This window comes from Ochotona princeps, chromosome 11, assembly GCF_030435755.1.
Source record: "Ochotona princeps isolate mOchPri1 chromosome 11, mOchPri1.hap1, whole genome shotgun sequence".
NCBI classification, from domain to species: domain Eukaryota; kingdom Metazoa; phylum Chordata; class Mammalia; order Lagomorpha; family Ochotonidae; genus Ochotona; species Ochotona princeps.
Window position 1 is genome coordinate 66,608,771 of NC_080842.1, and position 25,009 is coordinate 66,633,779.

Sequence of the window (25,009 nt, forward strand, 5' to 3'; positions counted from 1 at the left end):
ACAAAAGAAATATTTTCAGACAAGGGTGTGGAAAAAACTGATAGGCTTTACAGACAGGCTCATGGGAACTATGTAAGCTTCTCAATACCTCCTCCCTCATCCTATGTGAAGCTCATTCTACAAGCGGCCTGATGTCACTAGTACTTGGGCTATTGACCATCTGTCAGTAGTCCTCACCGTGCACTAAGTCCACTGCTGCAGGACAGTGAACAAGGGGCACCTGAACAGGGAAAGCCACAGGACTCCTGGTTAGCTGTCGTTATTAAGACCATTACAGTATTGTTAGGACAGAGAAATGGAATCAAATAGTACCACCCCGTCACCTCTACCCAGACACAAAGGACATTCAAAAAGCTTGTGGAGCAGGGAGTTACAAGATAGGATTTTGTCAAAAAAATTTGAGATTGATGCTGTTTTTCTTGTTTCTTTTAAAAAAAATTTTTATTTTCAATGCTGTTTTCCAATATACATATTTTCCATTAACTTTCTGAAGGCCTATGCTACTCCAAGCAAATCTGAAATTTCTTTGAGGTACCAAATGGAAAAACAAAAATCTTTTTAATAGATCAATACCCAGTGAAGTATGAAAAAAATGAATTTTAATCTCCACCTCACAACATACAGAAACAAATAAAGGACTGTAAACTTAAACGTGTAACATAAAACAGAATGTTAGAACTGCTTTATGACTTTGGTGGTAGACAATAATTTCTTAACACTAAGAGATAGTAATGATAAAAACACAGAGTTCATCAGCATTAAACCATTTTTGCTATTTATCCAAAGAGGCTGTTAACAAAGCAGAATGACAAGGAATACACTACCAGAAAACACACAGTGAAGAGATATATGGAAACAAATATAAATCCCATATGGAAAGGCAAGAAGGGTGAAAGATTAAAAAAATGGTAGTGGAATGGGTTATACACATACGAAAAAGTGCTTCAATATCATTCTGTGTCATCATGAAAATAGAAATTAGAACCACAATGAGATATTACTGTCTACATTATGAGAACAGATAAAAGCAGAATACCAACAATTTAAAGTCAGTCTCATAAACATATTCTATGAACAGCAATGCTATTCATATTTATATATTCAAAAAAATGAGTGTTTCTTTCCACAAAGACAGGTTTCTTTCCAGAAAGACAGGTTTCTATCTATTTTAACAGGAAAGGGGGAAATATAGCATATTTATAAAACTGGAAATATCAATAAAAACAATGGCGTAAATTAGGATCAGTATTATTTACACAGTTTCTTCCAAATAATCCTCTTACAGTTTCTCTGAGGTACAGATTCACAAATATCTCAAAGTAATAATGGCTTTCAAATTTAGGAATGTTTTTGTTTCTTCAAATAATCTGGGATTTTCCGGCTGTTAAGAACAGGAACAGAGAAACTGAAAAGATATTAATTTTAAAATCTTATAGAATAATTTTCTAAAAAGTTCAATTTGAGAGGCAGAGTGAGAGAGAGTCACAGAGAGCATGTGTGTGTGAAGGCACTCTGGGTGCTGGTTCACTCCCCAAGTGCTGCAATGGTGACAATTCTGCCTGGCTGAAGCCAGGAGCCAGGAACTCAACCTAGCTCCACCACTGTATGGGAAGGACAGTTCCCTGAGCCATCATCATTGCCTCCTCAGCAAGAAGCTGAAGCAAGGAGACAGAACTGGGAACTGAACCCGGCTACTCTGCCCTGAGACACAGGTGTTTCAGGCAGCATCTTAACCACTGGTTTAAGTACCCACCCCCAAGGCAATTTTAATGTGTGACTTGAGGTATACTCATTTTCACTAGTAGATTTTTCCCCCATTTTAGAAAGTATCAACTGATCCTGACACCAAATAATCCGTGAATATAAATGGTTACAAAATAAACTCCACTAAAAATATTGACCCTACTATAAAGCAACCAGGGCAAGCATTTACACAGCACGCCATTCCAGTGAAGTGACTTACAACACATATACACACGTAGACTTAGATGTTCAGAAAGTTCATGGCAAATAGAATTAACATCTCAATTTGGAGTGGGTGTTTGGTACAGGGATCACCTTGCTGCCTAGGATGATCACTTCTCACACTGGAGTGCCTTGCCCATGTTCCGGCTACTTCCCTTCGCATTCAGCCTCCTCTTGATAAGGCAGTTGATAATGGAGCAAGTATGGGAGTCTACAGATCTAAGAATAAGTATCAGATTCTAAGCAGCCACCCTCTTCCTACTAATACTACTACTAAGAAAGTTATTCAGTTTTAGTTTTCTAAGTCTTGAGCTTCTGTTTCCTCTTTTAAGTAGAAATTGGAGCCAAGAAAATCATTTGAAGAAAGGTAGGCCAATAAAGTGAAATTAGAAGGCTGGGGTTGTGGAAGAGTGGGTTAAACTGCTGCTGGGACACTGCAGCCACCCTGCCACAACACTCCCTGCTCTGTCCAGCTCCCTGTTAGTGTGCCTGGGGAAGCAGCAGCAGAGTCCAGGTATCTGGGCTCCTGCCAACCAATGGGAGACTGTATTTAGCTCCTGGCTTCCCTAGCTGTTGTGGCTATTTGGGGAGTGAAGTGGCAGGTGGAAGATCTCTGTAAACAAATCACTTGTTTTTCATAAGCCCTGAAACTAAATGCAAATAAATCTTAAATAAAAATTGGAAATATCATTTAATATAAAATATTAATTTTGGTTGTCAGTGGTGTCCAAAGATTCACTTGCTTGTTTTCAAAGCACATACTCAGAAAAAGAGGATAAGCAATTCACCCCGTAGTATAGGACATAAATTTAACTACTATTGTCTATCTTCTTGAGAGGACCTTTTTATTCAATGCGGCCCTTGGATCAAACAGCTATGTAAATACTATGCCTATGGCTCACCCAGAAGATAATCCAGTCACGTATAATCACTTTTGCCTTTTTTTCATTCTATTTTGCATTTTTATCTCTCAATCTCTGCCCATGGGGGAAAAAAAGCCAAAATTTTAGTTACAGAAAATGTCAGCTACTTTGCAGTGGAGTTCAATAACAGCTCTGTATCACATACTTCTTGCTTTTCCCTCATAGTGTCCCACAAGAACTCCAAAGGGTTACTATTATTGTAAGGGAGGGAGAAAGGCTTGTGCAATAGAAAGGGTGACAGTCTCAGAAGAAAGAGAAAGAATAGCACAGTGATTTCTAAAGTCAGTGCTAGTCTCCTTGCATTTGTGTTATTTCTGCTATCCAGAGTTGTTACAGACACAGACAAGACTACGCAGCTTATGGATTAGAAATGCAGCTCGCACCTCATCTCACTGATACCTATTGCACTTATTTCTTATGCATGAGAATTGCAAATATTAGCTTCATTTTAGAACAAATAGAATTTCGTAGAAATTACGAATTGGTCCATTTAAAATGGAAAATCTACTGAATAATCAAAATGGATATGAAAATAAATAAAATTTAAGAGATTAACAATTTAAAATCTGTCAAGTGCTCTGGATTAAAACACAATTTTTCTGTCAGTTTCTGAACACTGTATTAAAATTCTGTGATAATTACAACATTGATCAGTAAAACCCAATTAGAAATAGTTACACCATAGCAAACATAAATGAATTACCTCGTCTTCGCCCATAACTCCTTGCTGCATGTAAACAAACGACAAATTGTAAAATGTCAGAACTAAAAATAAGCCCACATATTCAAATATCTGTGATATAAAGTTATGTAGGCAACTGGGAACCAGTGCTACTTTAAGAGCTGTGATAACGTAACCACATAAAAAGCAGGATATTTTACCATTTACAAAGTCCTTTTAATAGATGTTACTTACATCATAAAATATTGTGAAATGAACAGAAAAACACAATTTACTATTATTTGTGTTTAACTCAACAAACTTTGATTTGATCATGACAGGGAGATTATATATATATGAAATTTTCCAAATGAATGCAAACAATCTGAATAAAATTCTTATTTTTGTATTTATTAGAAAGAATGGTCTGTCATATAAAATCCAATACATAGTTATTAGATTCAAGACACATTAAACTAACTCTAGAAGATCAGCAACTGTATTTCATTATTAAACTGAAGCCCACATAGCATGATTACAAAGTAAGTTAACCCATAACAGTAATGATGTACTTAGTTACTAATGCTTTCTAGCCCAATGTTTACAGGTCTACCTCTGGGAATAGGAGAATTCAGATACAAATCAATATTAAAATCATCATAGAATAATAATATATATATGCTATACACTTTAAAAGAAAAAGCAGAAAGGCATTTCAACATGTTACTAGTACTTTACATAATTTCAAAAAAAGTTACTTCTTTTTTCATAAGCAACTGCCATTTTGATAAAATCCACAAGTTGCTTTTAAGTAAAATAATATTCGCATTATTAAGTATAACCTTTTATGTAAGGTTTATAAATTATGTTCTAGGTTTTAACATAAAAAAGTATGTTTATAAAGTGAGTAAAAGGCCTTAGTTCATCCGTAATAATTAAAAATACCAGAAAAATAAACGTGTCAACTTGTAGTCATTTATGCTTCTATGAAGTCACTCATATGCTATGTACAATAGCTTCTATATAGACTAACGTCTTTTGGATCTATGTGTTTCAGTGTCTTTTTTTAGTTATATAATCTATTGCATACTTATCCTATCCTTGAGCTCCAATGACCTCAAGCCCTGGCAGATTTATTTTATGGCTTATCTGACCTATATATTAGATCAGGGTGCAGACAGGAGTGGAAGCAAGGTCTTCCAATGTTTATATAGTTGCCTTATGAAAAAAAAAAGTTTCAAAATGATGAGATAACTTTACATGATTAGATTGCTAAAACTAAATTTAGAAGAGTTATCAAGAACAGACAAACGGAATGAACTCCCTGGCATGTCTTAACAGTTTTAAGTAACCCTGAAAATGTTCAATTGGTCCTCAAACACTTTGTAGCACAAGTCTAAAGACTAGTGTCTCCTGCTTACCCACACGCAGGACTCAATGATTTAATCCAATGTAATTTTAAGATGAGGGATGAATTTCACTCAAGGATAAGGTTGATACTTTAAGACTGATAAAGAAAATTATGCTGTTTTCATTAAGTATAAAGTAGAATGGATTTACGATAACAATGTGATCTAAGGAAAAATTAATATATCCACTTTAACTGGTTCTTAGCTGAGGCTATTCACCAGAAAAATTGTGAAAATATGCATCAATAATCATAACATATAAATTTAATTCCTAGGCTTGAACTTAATTATTTAGAAAATGTCTTTATCTAATACCTGAAGAATTTTAGAATCTTGTAAAGAGCCATTCCACTTGGTTTTTGGCCAACGCTCAGATTCCAAGTCTCCACATTACCAAAAATAGAGCTGACTGCAGATGAAGCTAAAACATGTGAAACATTTGCTTTTTCCCATCATGGAAACAAGCAGCTTGCCACCATGCTGCTCAACAATGATGTGTGCACTTCGCTTCCCAGCAGTACTTCTACACGAACTCAGGAGTAGGTGCCACTACCAAGCTTCACCAGAATTATCAGAAACCCCAGAAAGAAAGGCAAACCATTAAGTGACTATTATGTCTCAAGATTTCTTTTAAATGTTCCTTTAAACTCAAAATACAATTTATATATAGTAAACCCACAATCTGATGTACAAAAATGTACTCATAATACTTTATTATAAAACATTATATTTTTTAAAATGAGGAGGCTATATGACACACATGTGTATGTAAACATGCATACATACTATTGATATTGACTGTGTGTCTACTTATTTAAAGATAATAAGGCTGAGAAAACTGTGAAGATGTCCCCTAATCGATAAACTTAACAATTTATTCTGTAGCTCTCAAGAACCTGATTCAGGTTCTAACTCATAACTACAGAGCAGAAACAGAATGGTTCTTTGTACGGTTCCAACACGAGGTATGTTCAGGGACTTTGTGCCCTTATGTGGTAGCTTTCAGCTCCAGCAGCAGCTGAGCTACTGCAGCTAGAGGAAGGGCCATCATATCAACTCAGCTGCAAATACAGAATAAAGTTCTTTTTATGAGAAGCTAAAACCATTCTTATCTCTTCAACTTGAAAACCCAAAACTGAGTCAATATATCTCAAAATCATAATCTATTCCAACTTCATCTGGCACCTGCTCCAGTTACTTCTCTACCAGTGGGGAGTGAGGGGGAATTTCACTGTCCAAGTTTTCTGTTGTTATGACATAATACATGGTGTGGCTGTAGCATGTCTTCAGAAATATCATCTCATTACTGAGAAAATGTTCATCATTAAAGAAAAAATTCATGTGATTTCGTTTACCTCAAAAAGTATACACGCTTTTATTCACATATATGGTTATATATGAGTAATACTGATAAATCTAAACATCACTAATATTCCTAATATTCTCCTCTCTCATACTTCTCTACTCAATCTCTGTTTGAAAGTCCACATGCACACTATTTTTCTCAGGAGAATAGTGGTGAGAGTGCAGTGTGATCAACATAGAAACAAATGCTAGAAAGACCCATTGTTTTGTACTGTTCCCCATTATTATGGAAAGTTTTTTTGACTGGTTTGCTTTTTTGCTACTGATATTAAAGGGGTAAATTTATACTGAGAACACAAGAAACACCACACACATGTATGTTATATATAACATATAACACACATATGTTTTATATATATATATATATATATATATAAGAGACAGAGGTCTTCCCTCTGCTGGTTCGCCCCCCTACGACTGCAACAGTCAGGCCTGAGTCAGGCTGAAGTCTCCAACGAGAGGGGCAGAGCCCAAGTACTCAGGCCGTGTTCCACTGCCTTCCCAGGCACATTTCAGAAAAGCAGATTGCAAGTGGAGCAGTTAGAGCTCCAAGTGGCCCTAGTGGCCTAGCTCCTAGGCACAATGTTGGACCCAGCCATGCTTTTGTTTGAATGTGTATCTGTGTACCATCAAGCCATCCTGGTAACCCCAAAGGAGCAAGGCATCACATTTAAGAGAAAAGGAACTATTTGTTTAGTGAAAAAAAAAATTTTTTTTTAATTTACTGACTCAAATTTTGTCACTACATAGCTATACCAACTACATGGTTCTCATTTTGCTTTCAGACATAAAATAAGCCCCTTCTGTTTGTTAGATATATTCTTCATTACATTTCATAGAAAAGCTGAAAACATTGGTTATATTTCAGAGTCACTTGTGTAATATATGCAGTTACTTCATTTACTTACAGGACATGGATTTTAGTCTTTTCAAATCACCTTTGTCACTGTTACCATCATCAACTATCACAGGTAACAGTGACCTTTAGGAACTATACTGGGTATTTTACATGAACAAATCAGAAGAGTTGCCATGAGGAAGGTATTATGCCATTCCTCACTTTAGGAATGAAGAAAACAGAATCAAGTTCAAGCTGTATAGAAGCTATCCATGGCTACACAGCTAGAGACAGAAAAGTTGGGCCTGAACCCAGATAATTTGTTTTTGAGCATTTGTGGTATCAACCACTATGGACTAAACTGATTTAACCATTATAAAAAGTGTTGACAGCAGAATTTATTACTATATATGGATTTTTAAAGTTAACAACATTTGTCAGCTACACTTGCTGGTTAAGTAATGGAACATATTTATCTAACTGCTTAATTATAGGCTAAAACTATGACACACTAAAGAACAATAATTTTAAAAAGCAGGTCTGTGTATTGTGAGATATCACAGTATCTTTCCAAATTTAATAATATTTGATAAATGTTTTGTAGAGCAAGAGCCTTGTCTTAACATTAGTTAATTTTTCCACTTCCAAGGGAAATATAGTTCAAATACATGCAGTTATAAAATGGCTCCATTACGTGACCCTCATTTTACCTCCCAACAAAGTTCCAAATAAGTAAGAGAAACTTTTTCTCCTTGGATCAAATTGTCTCTCTTCCCAATCTAGACACATTTTGATGTACTTTTCTTTATTCCTCTCTCAGTCACTTGCCAGAAAACAGTTCAGAACTTTATGCCTGGTTTCCTATACTGAGCATGCATTAAAACCTCTAGAGATCGGGCCTGGTGCTATAGAGTAGTGGTTAAAGTCCTTGCCTTGAACATGCCAGGATTCCATATGGTTGCCAGTTCTAATCCTGGTAGCCCTGCTTCCCATCCAGCTCCCTGCCTGTGCCATGGGAAGGCAGTCTAGGACAGCCCAAGGCCTTGGGACCCTGCACCCATGTTGGAGACCAGGAGGAAGCTCCTGGTTCCTGGCTTCAGATTGGCTCAGTTCCAATCACTGTGGACGCTTGGGGAGTGAACCACTGGACGGAAGATCTTCTCTGTATATCCGTCTCTCCAATAAAAATAAATAAATCTTTAAAAAAAAATACCTCTGGAGTGTTCAAATAGTGCAAAAGTAGGTTTCTCCACAAGATACAAATTTTGCTTGAAATAGCTTATCTGTGTGTTCTACAAAGTGGTAAAATACTCTTCAATCTAACTTAAACTACATGTAAGCACTTGGCTACTGACAAAATCAAAATCATCTATTAGTTTAACAGTGCTTAGCAAAAAGAGTATGGATGCTAAGTTCTTATAAGGAACTGACACATATTTGAATGAGTATCCAGACTTATTATCCAGTCAGTATCTGTGAATATCTGTAAATGATCTAACAAGGTACCTCAAATGGACTCCAGCAGAATGTGAAATGTATTCAAACATAATTTTTGATCCACAAAACTGCTTTTTCAGAAGTTGAAATGCAAATGATCTTCACTTGTCCCAAAGAACGTTAGAAAGATTTGTTATTGTTACCTAATCATTATTCTATAAACCATGCCAAAGGAATAACAATGCATACAAGCTATTTTTTATATCTCAAATTTCAACAGCATTATTTTAGTCACAAATTTAGAATTAATGATCAGCTACTGCTACTCAAATTACACATGTCTTTTCTATATGATGGACAAAAAGTGAGGAAAGACGTATTTACATAAATTCCTATGGCTAGTACTGAGGCATAGGTCAAGCCACTGTGGCTCAGCCTAGAATAGTAAGACTGATTCCAACAGCATCTTGACAATTGTAGCCCTAATTATCCTTAAAGATTCACACTAACTAGAAAATCCAGTGTTGGGACAAGACATAATAGTCAAATGTTGAACAAACCAATCACCTCATCCAATACCTTATTTCCTCGATCCTCCTTACTCCTCTGTCTTCTCTGATAATCTCCCAGGTGGACTGAATTTGATTCATATATTTCTGTCACTACAGTCTTTACCTGGGTTCACATAGTCTAGCTTTACACTGACTTTAATTTCATTCTTTGTTTCCCAACATCACTGTATTTTATTTTAAGAAATTTCGACTTGAAATAGAACAGGCCCTTTTAATGACGTTTCATTCTCACACGTAAATATAAACACTATTTTTTCATAGTCCTTCCCTTTCTTGTTTCCTTCTCCCCACCTACTCTGTGACTTAAAAATACTTAGTGAAGGATATTTTAATTACCTCTGCTCCCCATAATCAAAGCTGAAGTAAGTACTATGATTCTGTGCATATATGACTGTTTGTCCAACAGGAAGAAAACACACTTTAATGAAGGTTTATTCTTCTACTCTGGTGCACTTTACTGTGTAAAAGTTCCAATTTAAATGAACTAAGTTAGTGAAATCGCCATATTCACATAACTGTCAATGTATTCCTTAAACATACAACACCTCACTGAATTCCAGCAACAGCATGACTCAGCCCTAGCTGTTGCATCCAACTGGGCAGTGAACCAGCAAATGTCAGATTCATCTCTCTCTCTTTCAAATAAAGAAGTAAATCTTACAAAAACAAACAAACAAACAAAAAAACCTAAAGGCTGTATTCTAATTTCACATATGGGAAAACAAACTAAATTCACAGTTAATTTATCTGAACCTTTAATGGGAAAGCTAATATTCAGACAAGAACTTCTGCTAAAGTATGTGCTATTGTATTAAACCATTTGCCCAAACATACTTGAATGAAGGTTTGCCAGGTAGGATAGGAATATATTAGGTATAATTCCTAATTGTGTTCTCTACAAAGGAGTAGTTCTACTTTTACAGTTGAGAAATTAAATTTTTATGTCGAGATGTAGAGAAACATATTTAATTATCAGTATTTATATGTCAACTGGAAACTTAAAATGCTTCTGTAAAACTTACCATTTAACATTAACAGATTGTCAGTTCCCGGATGTGGATAGCTCAGTCGACCTTTAAAAAGACAGAAAAGGAGCATCTGAGTATAATGACACTATTTGAACAGCAATATGAGGAGAAGGGGGTGCCGAGCACATTACTGAGCACAGTATACTTTTTTTTTTTAAGAACTAAAAGGCTAATGTTTAACTCAAAGTGTATTAACTAAACTTATCTTTGAAAGTTAAAAAAACAAAACAGTTAGCCTCTGTTCCTAGATCATAAGATCACAATGTGGTCTGGGAGCCACGCCAACGAATGAAGCTTGTTTTCTGAAATGTGAAAACAATGTAGGTGTCCTAATCTTGCAAAGTTAATATGAGATGTGAATTGCTCTAATCTTTTTAAAGCTGTCTGCAATTTTCTCTACAGATCTCTTTATATCTCAAATTTCAAAATGAAACTCAAAGGAAAGGTATCTCTATTCTTACATCAAAAAACAACCAAAATCTTAATATAGAAAGGAGAAAAGCTCATCACAACTTGCATTGAACACAGTGTGGTAAATAATATTAATGAAACATTTAAAGTTTGTTAGTATAAACTACACCGCTACAGATCTAAATAATCTGATATGACTAGTAGAGTGCTACAGTGCTAACCCTATCTTTACCATCACAGGTGGGTATCAGCAAGCACTCCATACTCCAAGGGTTCTTGGCTAGATTCAATTACTCCATATAAGACACACTTGCTCAGAATCTGATCATCTATTAATGCAGGGATGGCTTGAAGACAGTTGAATTTTGACATTAAAATGAAAACATATTAGTGGGAGATACACAAATACGAAACACATTTGTTCTGAGTGTAAAGTATAGCAAACTTGGTTTCAGACTCAGCAAAGTAGATAAGTGTTATAATCCTTCAAAAGGATAAATCATCACTTTCTTTACTCTTGAGCTTCATGCAGCATGACATTAGTTAACTAAATGATACACTGAATCAGCTCAAAGTTTTCATAAGAACTAAGTTTTCTGCTGTGATACTGCAGTATAACCGGTAGGATACTCAAATGAGGTACAAGGTAGAAAAGAGTCAGCAAGCACAGCTTTCTAACATGGACATCAATAACATGGAATAGCACCTTCACGCATCATAGTATATTTTGGAAGTGTGCCTATTTCTAAACATCTTGCTATAAATGACCAAAGTTAGACAACAATTTAAGATCACAAGAAAATTTACTGTTAGTTCTGCCTTGATATGTAAGTACAAAAACAAAACAAAACAACAACAACAAAACTACAAAAGTTGCAGCCTGCCTTATTTTTCAGTTTAATAAATTAATTGTCTTCTATACCAACAGTGTGCAGGATACAGAGGATACAAAAAATAAACAAGCCAGGAGAAAAGCACAAATAGACAACGTCAACAAAATCTGACAGGTGTTAGAAGCGTTATGTATAGTACAGTATAGTATATATACATTCAACACAGAGAAGAAGGTTACTCAACTCAAGAATTAAGGCCAGACTTGCTGAAAAGATAAATTAAACAAACCCTGAATCCTAGTTCCACCTTGAGAGACATTCAGCTTTCAATTACCACATAATTATTCTTCAACAAGTTCATTATTCATTTTATTTATCCCAAGGTATACGTTACAAAATATTTCCCCTGATGGCAGTTTTTTGACATCTTAGTTCTGAATGACTTACAAGGTGTAACATATGTGAAAATTCAGAGAAATACCTGTTTGCAAAGTCAGGAGCACACCCACATGTGCATATGTTCTACAACATTGTAACTCTCAGAGGAAAACCTCTTCATAGAACTAACACAATTTCTCACTCTCCCACTCCCTCACATGAAAAAGATTAATATCTTTTTAAAAAAGATTTATTTTATTTTTAATGGAAAGTCAGATACACAGGAGCAGAGACAGAGAGGAAGATCTTCCATCTGCTGAATCACTCCCCAAGCGGCTGCAACAGCCAGAGCTGTGCCGATCTGAAGCCAGGAGCTGGAGCCTCCTCTAGGTCTCCCACACGCATGCAGGGTCCCAAGGCATTGGGCCGTCCTTGACTGCCTTCGCAGGCACAAGCAGGGAGCTGGATGGGAAGCAGGGCTGTTGGAATTAGAACCGGCGCCCATATGGCATCCTGGCACGTGCAAGGTGAGGACTTTAGCCACTAGGCTACCGCGTCAGGGAGATTAATATATCTTTACAAGTTAATCTTTACAGTGATTTTACTTAGGATATTATGAATGCTACTTTCACTACGAACCTGCTAAGTGATAGTAATAACTAGAGCGATCTTTCTGAGTTCTTTAGAACTAGGTGCTTACTTCTGATAACAATCTTTTGAGTTAGATACTATTTTCTTCGTTTTAAACAAGAAGACACTATATCCCAAAGAGGTAGATAATGTGACCAAAGTTACAGCAATGGCAGGTCACATTGGAAAGATTTGAATCTAAGCAATTTGTATTCGTACTCTTAGTCTTTACCTTAACAAAAACTGCTGATAATATAATACAGAGAAATGCATGTATGTTAGGTCACAGGTGCATTTTTCTGTTGTAAAAGTCATAGAATGACTAGGTATGCTAAACTCTGATGCAGAAAAAAAACAGGAAAACACACATTGCTATGCCACCTGTTTCTTCCTACTGTCTGCAAGGTGCAGACACGGATAGTTAACGCATTAATATCATCTGTTCTTGCCAGCAACACAACTTCCAATGATACAGAGTTGATCATTGGATGAGGGCACAGAGCTTCTCAGTAAAAATTACTTTTTTTTTTGCCTTCCCTGGAAATACATGTGCACATATGTGGAAGATCTGGACAATGGAATATCAAGTAAAAGCTGCATGTGTAATTTCTGGGAAGCATACTTAAAAGAAAAGGCCTTCAATTCCTTTTTTACTGTTTACTGGAAAACACACATAAATGCTAAACAGAAGTCACATTAGACCAAGGAGCAGAATTTGGCTGTTAAAGACACAGATTCATAAGGATCACCACTTTACTCTAGAAGTGTTACGGCCCTTGAAGTGAAATAAACTATCCTTTTAAAGCCCCTACCAAGTTTTCTGTTGATCACAAGAACCTAATCTTAGCAAAAAAAAAAAAGTCAATTGATAATAAAGTCATGCAAATTAAATATGCATAAAGTTTATGAAAATTGAAATAACTAGCCAGTGCTGTGAAAACATAAGGTATAATTTCACAAGTTTCTTATAATATTTATAAATAATTGTGTATACAGTACTCTTTTTGTGTTTCCCTTTGTATAAGATACTATGCAATTAAAATTAGAATGTTTTAAAATATGCATTGATTGGGCCCGGCGGCGTGGCTTAGCAGCTAAAGTCCTCGCCTTGAAAGCCCTGGGATTCCATATGGGCACCGGTTCTAATCCCGGCAGCTCCACTTCCCATCCAGCTCCCTGCTTGTGGCCTGGGAAAGCAGTCGAGGACGGCCCAAAGCCTTGGGACCCTGCACCCGCGTGGGAGACCTGGAAGAGGTTCCTGGTTCCCGGCTTCGGATCGGCGCGCATCGGCCTGTTGCAGCTCACTTGGGGAGTGAATCATCGGACGAAGATCTTCCTCTCTGTCTCTCCTCCTCTCTGTATATCTGACTGTAATAAAATGAATAAATCTTTAAAAAAAATATGCATTGATCTCTTAGTGTTAATAACCACAGCAAATATATTTTTATAATACATATACATAAATTAGCCACTTTAAATACATCTGAATAATTAAAACACCAAGAAATTTAATAACTGCATATAACCTATCACTCAAACTACCAGACCACACTCAGACCACACCTTCTACCATTCTGACAATTCTAGCCTTTCAGACACACTCACTGTGGAGGATCTTACTTTCTCTTTTATCTTCCTGGAACACATGGGCCCAGATATGACCAAAACTTGCACCACTACTCTCCACAGGCGTCCAGACACGACTCAGACCATCCTTCATAAAAAACAGCTTCCTTCTTTCTCCACCCTCCTAACAGTGCATTCATTCCCCTCACTGTAATGACTATCTAACATTTTATCACTGTTTCTATATTTGTTTAAAACAGAGGATCTATGGCGCAGGGACTTTGTCCTTTTCATTCTCTATAAAACATCTCATGTGCTCAACTGAAAGTAGATATATAAACATGTTGCGTGTAGGGACAGGGGAAAAGATGTTAAGTAAATGTAGAATCATGGAACAAGCCTTTGTTTTAGCTCATTTCTAAATCCTTTAAGTATTTGGAGTAAGGAGGGATGATGCCAATGTCCTACTTTCTGTTTTTAGCTAAAATAAAGTTTCTCCTTGAGGGCCAGCGTTATGGTGATGCTGGCGTCCTCTGGGGCACCAGTTTGTGTCCCCAACCATTCTGTTTCTGACCCAGTTCCCTGCTGAAGGCCTGGTAAAGGCAGTGGAGACTGGTCTGACTGGGCCCCCACACCCTGAGGGAGACCGGCATGGTTTTACTGTGACCCAGCCTCGGCCACTGTGGCCAACCGGGGACTAAACCAGCACGTGAAAGGTCTCTCTTCCCCCCTCCCTTCCTTTCTCCCTCTTTCTCTGATTTCCAAATAAATAAAAGGAAATCTTTCCTTCTCCACAAATATTTCCTTTTTTTTCCTTGAAAATAGTACTCCTCCTTCATTCAATATTTTGTTTGCTGTCTTAGTTACCTGGGGCCAACAGTGGTCTGAAAATATAAATAGAAACTTCAGGAATTCATAGTTTCTAAGTTTTAACCTGTACATCATTTGGAGTAGCATGATGAAAATCTTGTGCCATCCATTTATTTAATATTATTTCTAACCCAACATCTTCCATTTTAGCCATCTGCTGGGGACAGGGTTGGGAAAGGTCATGGGACACAATAGCTGGGTAAGGAGAGGCTGTAATTCATATGTAAATGGACTCTAAAGTCCCAATATTAATACTTAATGATGTCAACTCGTTCTTAACCATTGTAAGAAAATTGCTGAAAAACAATGTTTTGTCAATTCTAATTTACAAGAAAAACAAACATTTATTTCATATATTAGGATTAGGAAGAGCTTGGATTAGAAAGAATATTAACTCAATTTAACAGAAGGGCAGTTAAAAGTACAAACTTGAGAGTTATCAAATTCCACCAGTTACTACAAGTTGAAACTTCAACAATTATAATAAGCCACAGTCACTCAACTGTAAAAGAAAGGTAAATAGCTACCTTTTACATTAATAACTACACAGACCCCCTCAAACACTGCTTGCATATACTAAATGTACATGCTATTTTGTATACATTTTACAAATGCACACTTCTCTTTAGTTGAAGACATGCAATACCTCCCTTGGGTATGCGATTTAAAATTGCTCCCACTGGTTTGGTATACTTTTCTGTTTTTTTTTTTTTAATTTTATTTATTTATTTATTTATTTTTTTAATTTTAAGCACCTGCATTTTACCTTCACTTCTAAATTTAGTTAGAATTTAAAAGTTCATAAGAAGTCTGGTAAAATCCACTTAGAATGTGGTCATTATCAACTTGAATAACTCCAGTCTCTGCTCACATCCAAGGGGCAGGACAGTCATTCCTAATCTCCTTTTCAAATCTCAATGTATGACTCATAAAGGCCTAAGAATAAGATCATACAAAACGCAGAAAAACACCCCTTAGATCCGAAGAACTAGATCCCAAGGAGTAGCAGAATCATTCCTTACCTTGACTGTATAAAGCCATCAATCTACTTTAGAGTCAAGAGAAATTAATCTAGGGAACTCACACTTGTATCAGGATCCTCTCATGTATTTGCTCACCTAATAGTTTTTATGTAGTTCAAGATTTTATCCAGACAGAAGAATACACTAAGAAATCCATGAAACATAGCCTATCAAAGGTTTGTTTTTCAAGTAAAGTATAATTGCAAATGAAAACCTACAGAAAGAAAACACTAAACTGATAAAGTATCAAATAGTTACTACAGAACTGAAGATACATGCTTCTAAAATTAAAACAGACTTAACTAATCTTTCTAAAAACATTCACTTTAAGAGTTTTAAATAGAAATAATGCTCAGAATCACTAATAATAATAAACTGGCAATCGAACATTGCTAGTAGCACTGTAATCTTTAAAATAAATTGGTAATCCATATTCCCAGATTTAAAATGTTTTGACTTACATTTTTATTTTTTTTTTTTTTTTTTTTTTTTTATTTTTTTTTTTTAATTATTTATTATTTAACTTCAGTAATTACATTGTATTATGTGACACAGTTACATAGATACTTGGGTTCTCCCCACCCCTCCCCAAACCCTCCCTTGACTTACATTTTTAAAACTTTATGTTGGGGTAGGAAGCATACCTATCAGTACAACGACTCAATACATAAGACGTTCAACACATCATTACAAAATATGATGTTGGATGATTTTTGCCTCACTATGGGTGAAACATGTTTAAAGCAGGTTAAACTAAGCTTTGATGTAGGTTGGGTTAGGTGTAGTACATGCATTTCTGAATTGCATATATTCAGCTCATCACAAGTCCAGGAACATCTGTGTACATTCACAGCCTTAAAAACTATCTATTCAATCAACCTACGGAAATAAACCCAGAAAAAATTTTCACACATTTGAAATACCGGAATATTGAACTGTAGGGGAGTGGTGATACAAATATATGTATGTATGTGTGTGTGTGTGTGTGTGTATATATCCATGTAAAAAGTTTTAGTAATAACAGTAATATTTGTGCTCCTATCATTTGTTTGGTATGATAACAGATGCAAACTTGAGGTAAAGTAAAAACCGATGTGACCATTGCTCCTGTAACAGTCTCATGTGACACACTAATTAGTTTTCGAAAAGCAAAAAAACTGATGAGCCTAAAATGAATGAGAAAGTTACTCTGATTAAAAAGCAATAAAATTCTCAGACTCTCTAACATAAAATAATCTATTCTTGATGGGTTGCCAGAAAGTCTTCCTGGAAGAATATAAGCTGTGTAGCTGTTACAGTTACTTCCAATGGAACATGGTGGAGTGAATCAACACATGTCTCACCTCTACTCCTTTGTGACACCCCAAAAGTGACAAGTAAGAATTAGATGTATAACCCCATTAAAACAAGGAGGATGAAACAAGATCTCAGAAAAACCATACTAGCAAAGTTTTGGCAGCTGTAATTATGCACAGCTGAGAAAAGCCAACTCTGTAGACCAAGTCACTGAAAACAAACTCCTCAGCCAGCATGTGCACGGAAGAGCCCACATGAATGAGCTATTTGTTGCAGCAGGCAGTAGGGAAGGGTCAGAAATAAGCAACTCTGACTAACACTGAGCATAGATGTGGAGCTGAAAACAGGCAGGGTGATGGCGACTTGCTGGTTTCCAAGATTATCTAAGAAGCAGAGAGCCCCCTCTAAGGCTCTTCAGAGAAGGCTACCAGCTAAAGCTACAGCTCCCAGGCACACACATTGCCATTTCCCAGACAAAAGACTTCAAAACAGAGACATTGAGAGGGCCTCACTGATTGGCAAATAGTAATTTTCACTAGTTAGTAAAGTTGACTACAAAGAACTTACAAATCTCTTTTCTGTGTCTTACCTGGATGCATAGACAGCAAAAAACCATATATTTGATAAAAAATAACCATATGGGAGGAAAAAAATAATAGAAAAGAAGAATTCAGAAGAAGCATAAACAACATAAGGAACTGGAAAATCTTCATATACTGTAACGACCTTAAGAGACATAAGATCAGGTAAGAAGATGTGATAGGAAAGTTGTGAAAAATTTATGAGGCTCTTAAAAGATACCAAAAAGATTTAAGTATCTTTCACATACAGAATCTAAAAATGTAAATTCCATAAGTGGGAAGGTATTGCAAAGATAGACCCAATAAAGCTAAGGCTTTAATCATTAATAGAAAAAAAAAAGATTGAGACCAAAACATGGATTCCACAACAGAAAGTAATTCCCAAGATCATGAAGGTCCTCATACAGTATTTACACAGGGCTGTAAAAGGACAATTCCAGAGACAGGAAAATAAATCAAACTGAATGATTACTTGATAGTTTCATATATATATATTTAAAAACCACAGTCTTATGCAATGAACTACCTTAAGGAAACCAAGCAAAAAAGATAACGATTAATTCTATGAAAAAACAAAGTTACGGGAAAAACAAAATGTTACATTATACTAGCATACAAGGTTTATCTATTGAAAATTATTTCAGTTAACATAAGCCCTGACTGAAGCTAAAGTAGGCTTATACTTAATTTGAAATGACAGGATACCAGAAGAGTCAGGGGATGGATAAGTCATAATAGATTACCAACCCCAAACATCTAAAACGTAGGAAATACGTAAGCATACGCACATTAGTTACAAATAACTGCATGGAGAATCAACGCAAGGCAGTGATCAGGAAGAAGACTTGTATCTATGGAACTACTTGACCTTCTAATCTGTGCCCATACATATTTATATATATATATCCTAAAAGATTTATTTTTTATTTTATTAGAAAAGCAGATATACAGAGAGAAAGATCTGTCTGCTGGTTCACTCTCAAATGGCAGGAACAGCCAGAGCTAAGCCGATCTGAAGCCAGGAGCAGGAGCTTTTTCTAGGTCTCCCACACAAGGGCAGGATCCCAAGGCTTTGGGCCATGCTCTACTGCTTTCCCAGGCCACAGGTAGGGGGCTGGATGGGAAGTGGAGAGGCCAGGACATGAACTGGCACCCACATGGGATCCTGGCAGATGCAAAGCGAGCATGTAGCCTCTAGGTTATCACACTGGGCCCACATGTATATTTTTTAAATTAATATTTTAAATGGCTAAACAGCAGACTGAAGGGAAGAAAGATATCTGAATATTAAAAATATTTTAAGTTTACATATAGAAAAGGAAAAAATCGTAAAAATTATACACTACACTATTAACAGGTGTTAATTTGTAAGACTCGATTTTAAAAATTACTTATTCTTAGTGTTTTAAAATGTCCTTTAGTTAGTAATAGTATTGGTAAAAAGAACACAAACATGTAAATAGGGTAGAATATTATGCTTTGGGGAAAATCTTTGTAAGAGATTCTCAAACAGTCCATCAAAAACACTAAACTGTTAGAATTTCTTGACCTATTTATCTCAAGTACTTGTTTTTATTACTGTAAAGTTCATGTAAGAAACATTATTTGTTGTGTTTTTTAAATTAAGAGATAAAACAGAATCTTTGAAAGATGTGCTGTGCTAGTAATATGTTTTCCATATGCACACATATATTATGAATTCATAATCGTTATTTTAAGAAAATTCATTGAAAGAGCACCTGTTTGGGTCCCCATGCCAAACAGCAGTGTGTGGGAACACTCTTGCAAGTCCGCTTCCAATGCAACTTGCTGTTAGTGTGCCCCCGGGAGGCAGGAGACAAGGGCTACAGGATAACTACATCCCTGCTGCCCACCAGGGAAACCTGATTTCCATGGCCACTTCCAAACTAGTTTCAATTAAGCATGACTGGGAGGCAATGGAGAATGGCTCAAAATAGGAGCTAAGCAATCAAGTAATGCAAATTCCTCTACATAAACAAAAGGGTTGAAAGGCATCCATATTTGCACATGTGCTGATGTAAAACCAAGTTCTAAATTCTTTTTCCTGAATTCCCTTAAATTATTCAGGGAACACTGGTCAAGGTGATGATTGGTTGAGACAATCTTCTCAGAAATTGCTCATAGACACAGCATTTACTTCCTCGGTTTTCACATTAACTTGCATGGGTTGAAATGGAATGTTCTACTGGCCCTTTTACTTTGGAGGACATAAAAGGTTTTTAGCAAAAAATGCTTACACAGTAAGACTTCTATTCAAATTGTTGGGGGCAGGGAGTGAAACAAGTGCCACAATAATCGCTGGTTTGTTCTTTTGTTTAAAGGGGAATGAAACTGACCACACATACATAAAAAGATTATATATTATTAAAAATAGGTATGTAAATATAAAGCTGCAAAATTACTAGACTGTATGTGGGTATTAAAAGAATCCATGCTTGTTCTATCTTTGAAGGAAAACTTGTTAGGCAAGAATCATGACACTCATTACAAAATGGAATGCAAGTGAGAGAAAACAGGGCAGGATAGTTCCAGCAGGACAGGTCAGTGCCAGTCATGCTACACACAGAAGGGACAGGACAGTGGAGGGCTCACGGTCCACAATGCAGTGGCATGGGGCGACATGTAGTTCGCATCAGGAAGCCATAAGTAAGCTATGCCAGGGCAGCTCTTGCAGTTACTCCAAAGCGAACATCTCTCCCAGGCTTGGCACATGCTGTCCTCACTGAGCTGCTTAGGCATCAGGTCTCGGCTTCCTGTACTTCACATCTAGGTCAGGTGTTTGCTCTCAATTATCTAAGAACCTTATCATCTCCCTCCAGGTTATCTAATACTGTCATGACAGGCAGGCTGTGTTTGTGTAGTATCTTTTCCAGGTATGCCATACACATTCCATGAGGGCAGAGGCAAAGTCCATTTTGCACAACGCACAGCCAGCATCTGGTACAAAACCAGCATAGTGGAATAAAGTACACTCACAGTTCTATGGCTGTCCTCGCTTCACACCTGTATAAACTTCAGTAAGACTAGGGTCCTCCCATCCAGTAAGCTAAATCATACAAACTCTTAACATCAATCAACCGAGGCTATCTATTGATCTGTAAACCCACTGGGGAGTGGGGATGTGGACGTAAGTGGCGGCACAGTGCTTTGGGCATAGGTGGGTTCTTCTGTTACTATAAACACCCAGGGCAGGAACTGTCACTTTCTTCACTTTCTAGAGATCTGCCTGACTGCTCTTCTTCCTACTGAAACTCTCACCTTGAGCAGTGGCTGCTTTCCTTCAGCTTTCAAAATAAATGCAGATCTACAGCTTTGCCTTTCACCTCATGATAAGTGCACTGATCTTTTGGCATCTCACAGTCAAATCTCTTGACTATCAGATATGCCCAAACTGAGCAGTCAACCCATGCAGATCCTAGGATGCTGTGGAAAAGCAGCCACTGCCATGAGACTTGACAGTCCAGGTCACAGAAGGCAGTGAGGCATTCACCTTCAAGTTTTCTCACTCACACAGGGTCACACCAGCAGCCCTGTGCAGCAGCAGTGAGGCAGTGAACCGAGCTTTGCCAAAAGCCCACCCTAACGTGCCAATCACATCACTGAGCCATCACCAGGCCTCATCATTGACATGCATGCTGCCCATGTTAGATCCCACATCCTAATCCATACAAATTATGTGAGACAATAAACTTTGTTTGAAACCAATGGGTGTTGGGGTAATTTCTTATGAAGCAACAGAAAGAATAATCCTTGCATCACTTACATTCACATATTTCTTTACAAATTTTCACCATGATTAAGAACTATACAATTTTTTGAAAAAATCTTCCCTCCATCTCCCTTCTTTTTCATCAGGTTCCACAGGGGAAATATTAAAAATGAAAATTATTTCCTAAATGCTTTTAATGGTATAAGATTCATTTCTTATTCTTTTGGGGGAGGATGGTGGGGTGGGAAATGTGTATGAAACAGAAGTCAGGGTTTTCTGTAATGCACGAGAAGTTGAGATGGAAGAGACTGTCCACCAACTGCAGTGCTGTCCTAAGACCAGGAATGTGAAGATGGAGAACTCTAGTTTCTTTCATTTGATATCACTTCTACTACAATCCAGCTCAGAGACAAAGTGTAATGACTAGAATATGGTGAGGGACTAGAATCAAGATGGCTGAATAGGGTAAGGACACGTTTAAATGGACGGAAAAACATTTAATCGGGATGAAGTAGAGATGACATATTCCAGGAAACAAGAAAGGACAGAACAACAGCAGAGGGGTACCTGGAAACTGACAGACACAGGAAAGCAGTGGACACAACAGTGCGGTGTTGCAGTGACTGATACTCCAGCAGCATTCAGCTAATGGCGATCTGAACTCCACCAGCAACCAGGTGGGAAGGGACTTTCACTGGGAGCTTGGGAGGTGAACCCAGACAAACAACTGTCCATCCTGCTGGTCCGTTTGATTTGACCAGGAGCAGAGACATAGCAGCAGATTCCAGACGGGCAGTGCAAGAACAGGGTGGATCTCATAGCCCAGTCAGCCCCCTAGAGCCGAATTGGGCACCATTTTTCGTAAGGAGGCAAAGGCAAGGGAAAGGACTGAGCATACGCTGAGCTGGGAGTGAACTCATTTCTGACTCAGTGCATCGCATCAACCTGGCATTCTACAGGACCACCCAAGACAGGTCTGGGTAGCCCTCAGACCTGACTGTCAGCAGATCAAGAACTCTAGTAGTTGCATGTCAGGCGCCATTTGTATACTGTGGCAATAGCTTTAGGACTGCAGGGGACAACAGTGAACTGCACATGTGCTGAGCTCGCAAGAACACACTGAGTTTCGTGGATTGCACTGGTCCTGCAGGAAAATAATACCGATTGTGGCATCGTATGGATCAAAATAGGTCCGTGTGGCACCCAGACCTAAAGTCCAACAGGTTCCAGCAAGATCAGCGCCAACAACAACCTAACTATGTCTCCCTATTCCTGGGACCTGCTCCAACCAGAAGAGGGGGGAAGGTTGCAGAGACAATGGTGCAGCCTCAGCATGGTATACAGGAGGAGGAGAGTGGTGAGCCAGGAGCTGGGGCTATGGACTTCTTGGTGGAAATCTAACATAAGAACTCAGACCTGGAACTCGCTGGAGATTGTGGCACAAGTGGCTGCAAGCAAAGTGTTGTGCACCAACTGCAACAAGTAAAATCGCATTATAGACCTATGGGTGACACAGCTCAGAAACCTGCCCCAAGAAGAAGACTCTGCTAACCAGAAGTGCAAATGACCAAGAGCAAAAGCAGAGACAAAGGCACAATGAATATTACCGAAAACTCCCCTGCAAAGGAGCAAAACCCTATGCCAAATTCAGAGTTAACTGAGGAAGACATCGAGAAAATGGGGGACACAGAATTCAGAAAACTCATTTTAAAGCTACTGATCAAAAATGAGAAACACATACAAGAGTTCAAAGAATTTAAGGAAGCAATAAAGCAAATCAAGGCTGATACATCAGAAATTAAGAACACAGTGGAGCAAATTAAAAGTACAATGGGGTGCGGGCCTTGGAGACGGGGGCAAGTGACGCTCCTCACAGTGTGACAGCTGTGGGGGGGTGCCCCTGCCGGGTCGGACCCAATGCTGGGGGCTCATGCCAAAGACACTGCCGCAGGGCAGTGAACGAGTCCTCAGCCTCCCCCAGAACCCAAGAGAGCTCTTTCCTCAGGGTAAGTGCGCCATGAGGGAACTTGGGAACTGGATTAAAATTCCTAGCTCCACCCAGCTGCTAATATCTTGTGGCTGGATGAGTTTGGGAGGGGTGCGGGCCTTGGAGACGGGGGCAAGTGATGCTCCTCACAGTGTGGCGGCTGTGAGGGGTGCCCCTGCCGGGTCGGACCCAATGCTGGGGGCTCACGCCAAAGACACTGCCGCAAGGCAGTGAACGAGTCCTTGGCCTCACCCAGGGCAGCCAGTGCACCATGTGGTGCCAGGCTTTGCCTGCTGGCCGCCCGGCCAGGGAGCTCTGGCGTATTGGTTGTCTGAATCGCTGCTTAGGTAGCTCCAGGATGATCCCACTGTGCTTCTGGGATCTCAGTCAATCCTTAACATTCCCAATGGCGGTAACTCTTCCTTTGAAGAAATTGGTAACAGAACAGAATGTACTGGGCAGGACTGAGCAAACCTTAGCCTACAAGCAAAACTTGAAACCAGCATGGAGCACAGGTCATGCCGAGCCATGCTCTGGCACCTACTGGTCTATTTGAGTCAAGGACGCTAAGTCACACTGTCTAAGGCAGAGGCCAGGACAAGTGAGGGACTGAGACAAGCTGAGTCAGAGCAACCACTACAGGTGCATGATCTCCAGCTAGGAACAGGCCCAGCTGGGGAGGTAAGGGAGCACCTTAACTGGGTTGAGGTTCCCACCAAGGGGCGTGTGTGCTGGAATGGGGTCGCGTTCTATCTAGGAAATAACTGCAATCTCCCGAGGCACTAGTGTGGGCTGGGACTGGATGTACCAGGCCAGGCCAGACCCCAACATCATCTGGTGTCCTGGAGAACCAGGGTGGATGTGGGACTGACTAGGCTGGGTCTCAACCCATTACTGAGCCATGTGTGAGCTGTACGTGGGTATGGACGAGCCATGGCTGGGCTGAAACATCCAACAACAAGAACCAGAATGGGGTGAAATCAAGCCAGAAAAAGCCACTGTTCCTGCTAGGACATGAGGTGAACTGAATAGTGCTGGCTCAAGGACCCCCTGGTATGCGCAAAATCTGGCACTGGGAGAGGTTCTGATGGAGGAGCCTGGGCAACTCCTCTGGCAGGACACAGTCCCTGCAGGTAAGCGCATGAAGCATGATGGGAAACAGCCCAGAATAGGCCATGGACAGTTTCCCACTGGCATACATCTGGAATAGGTCAGGGGCAGACCGTGCTGGGGCAGTTCATGTCATACACTGGTAAATCCGAACACCAGAACAGAGTGTGGGTCGAGCCGGGACTGGTCGTGACAAAACCAGTGCACACTATGGAATGCTAGGGTGAGGTTGCCTGTACTGGATTTGACTGCAGCACCCAACCAGCACGCGCGAGATCCAGGAAGGGAGGGGCAGAGCCGGCAGGGGGATTAAGCGGCTGGTCCCCTAGCCAGACAGCTACTCCCACTGGAGAGCTTGGGCTGGGATGGGGACAGACCAGACTAAGCAAGGTGGCAA

At 38.6% G+C, this 25,009-nt stretch overlaps 1 protein-coding gene across 1 annotated transcript in view; it reads right to left on the reverse strand.

The window, feature by feature from the left end:
- The window catches only part of CPEB2 (cytoplasmic polyadenylation element binding protein 2), a 63,378-nt gene that overhangs the window by 18,627 nt on the left and 19,742 nt on the right, over nt 1–25,009 (reverse strand). Inside the window, exons 5-6 of the mRNA XM_058670293.1 lie at nt 10,193–10,243; nt 3,592–3,615 (exon numbers count right to left, since the gene is read on the reverse strand). Of these exons, the coding sequence (XP_058526276.1) occupies nt 3,592–3,615; nt 10,193–10,243 (75 nt within the window). The remainder of the gene's footprint in view (nt 1–3,591; nt 3,616–10,192; nt 10,244–25,009) is intronic.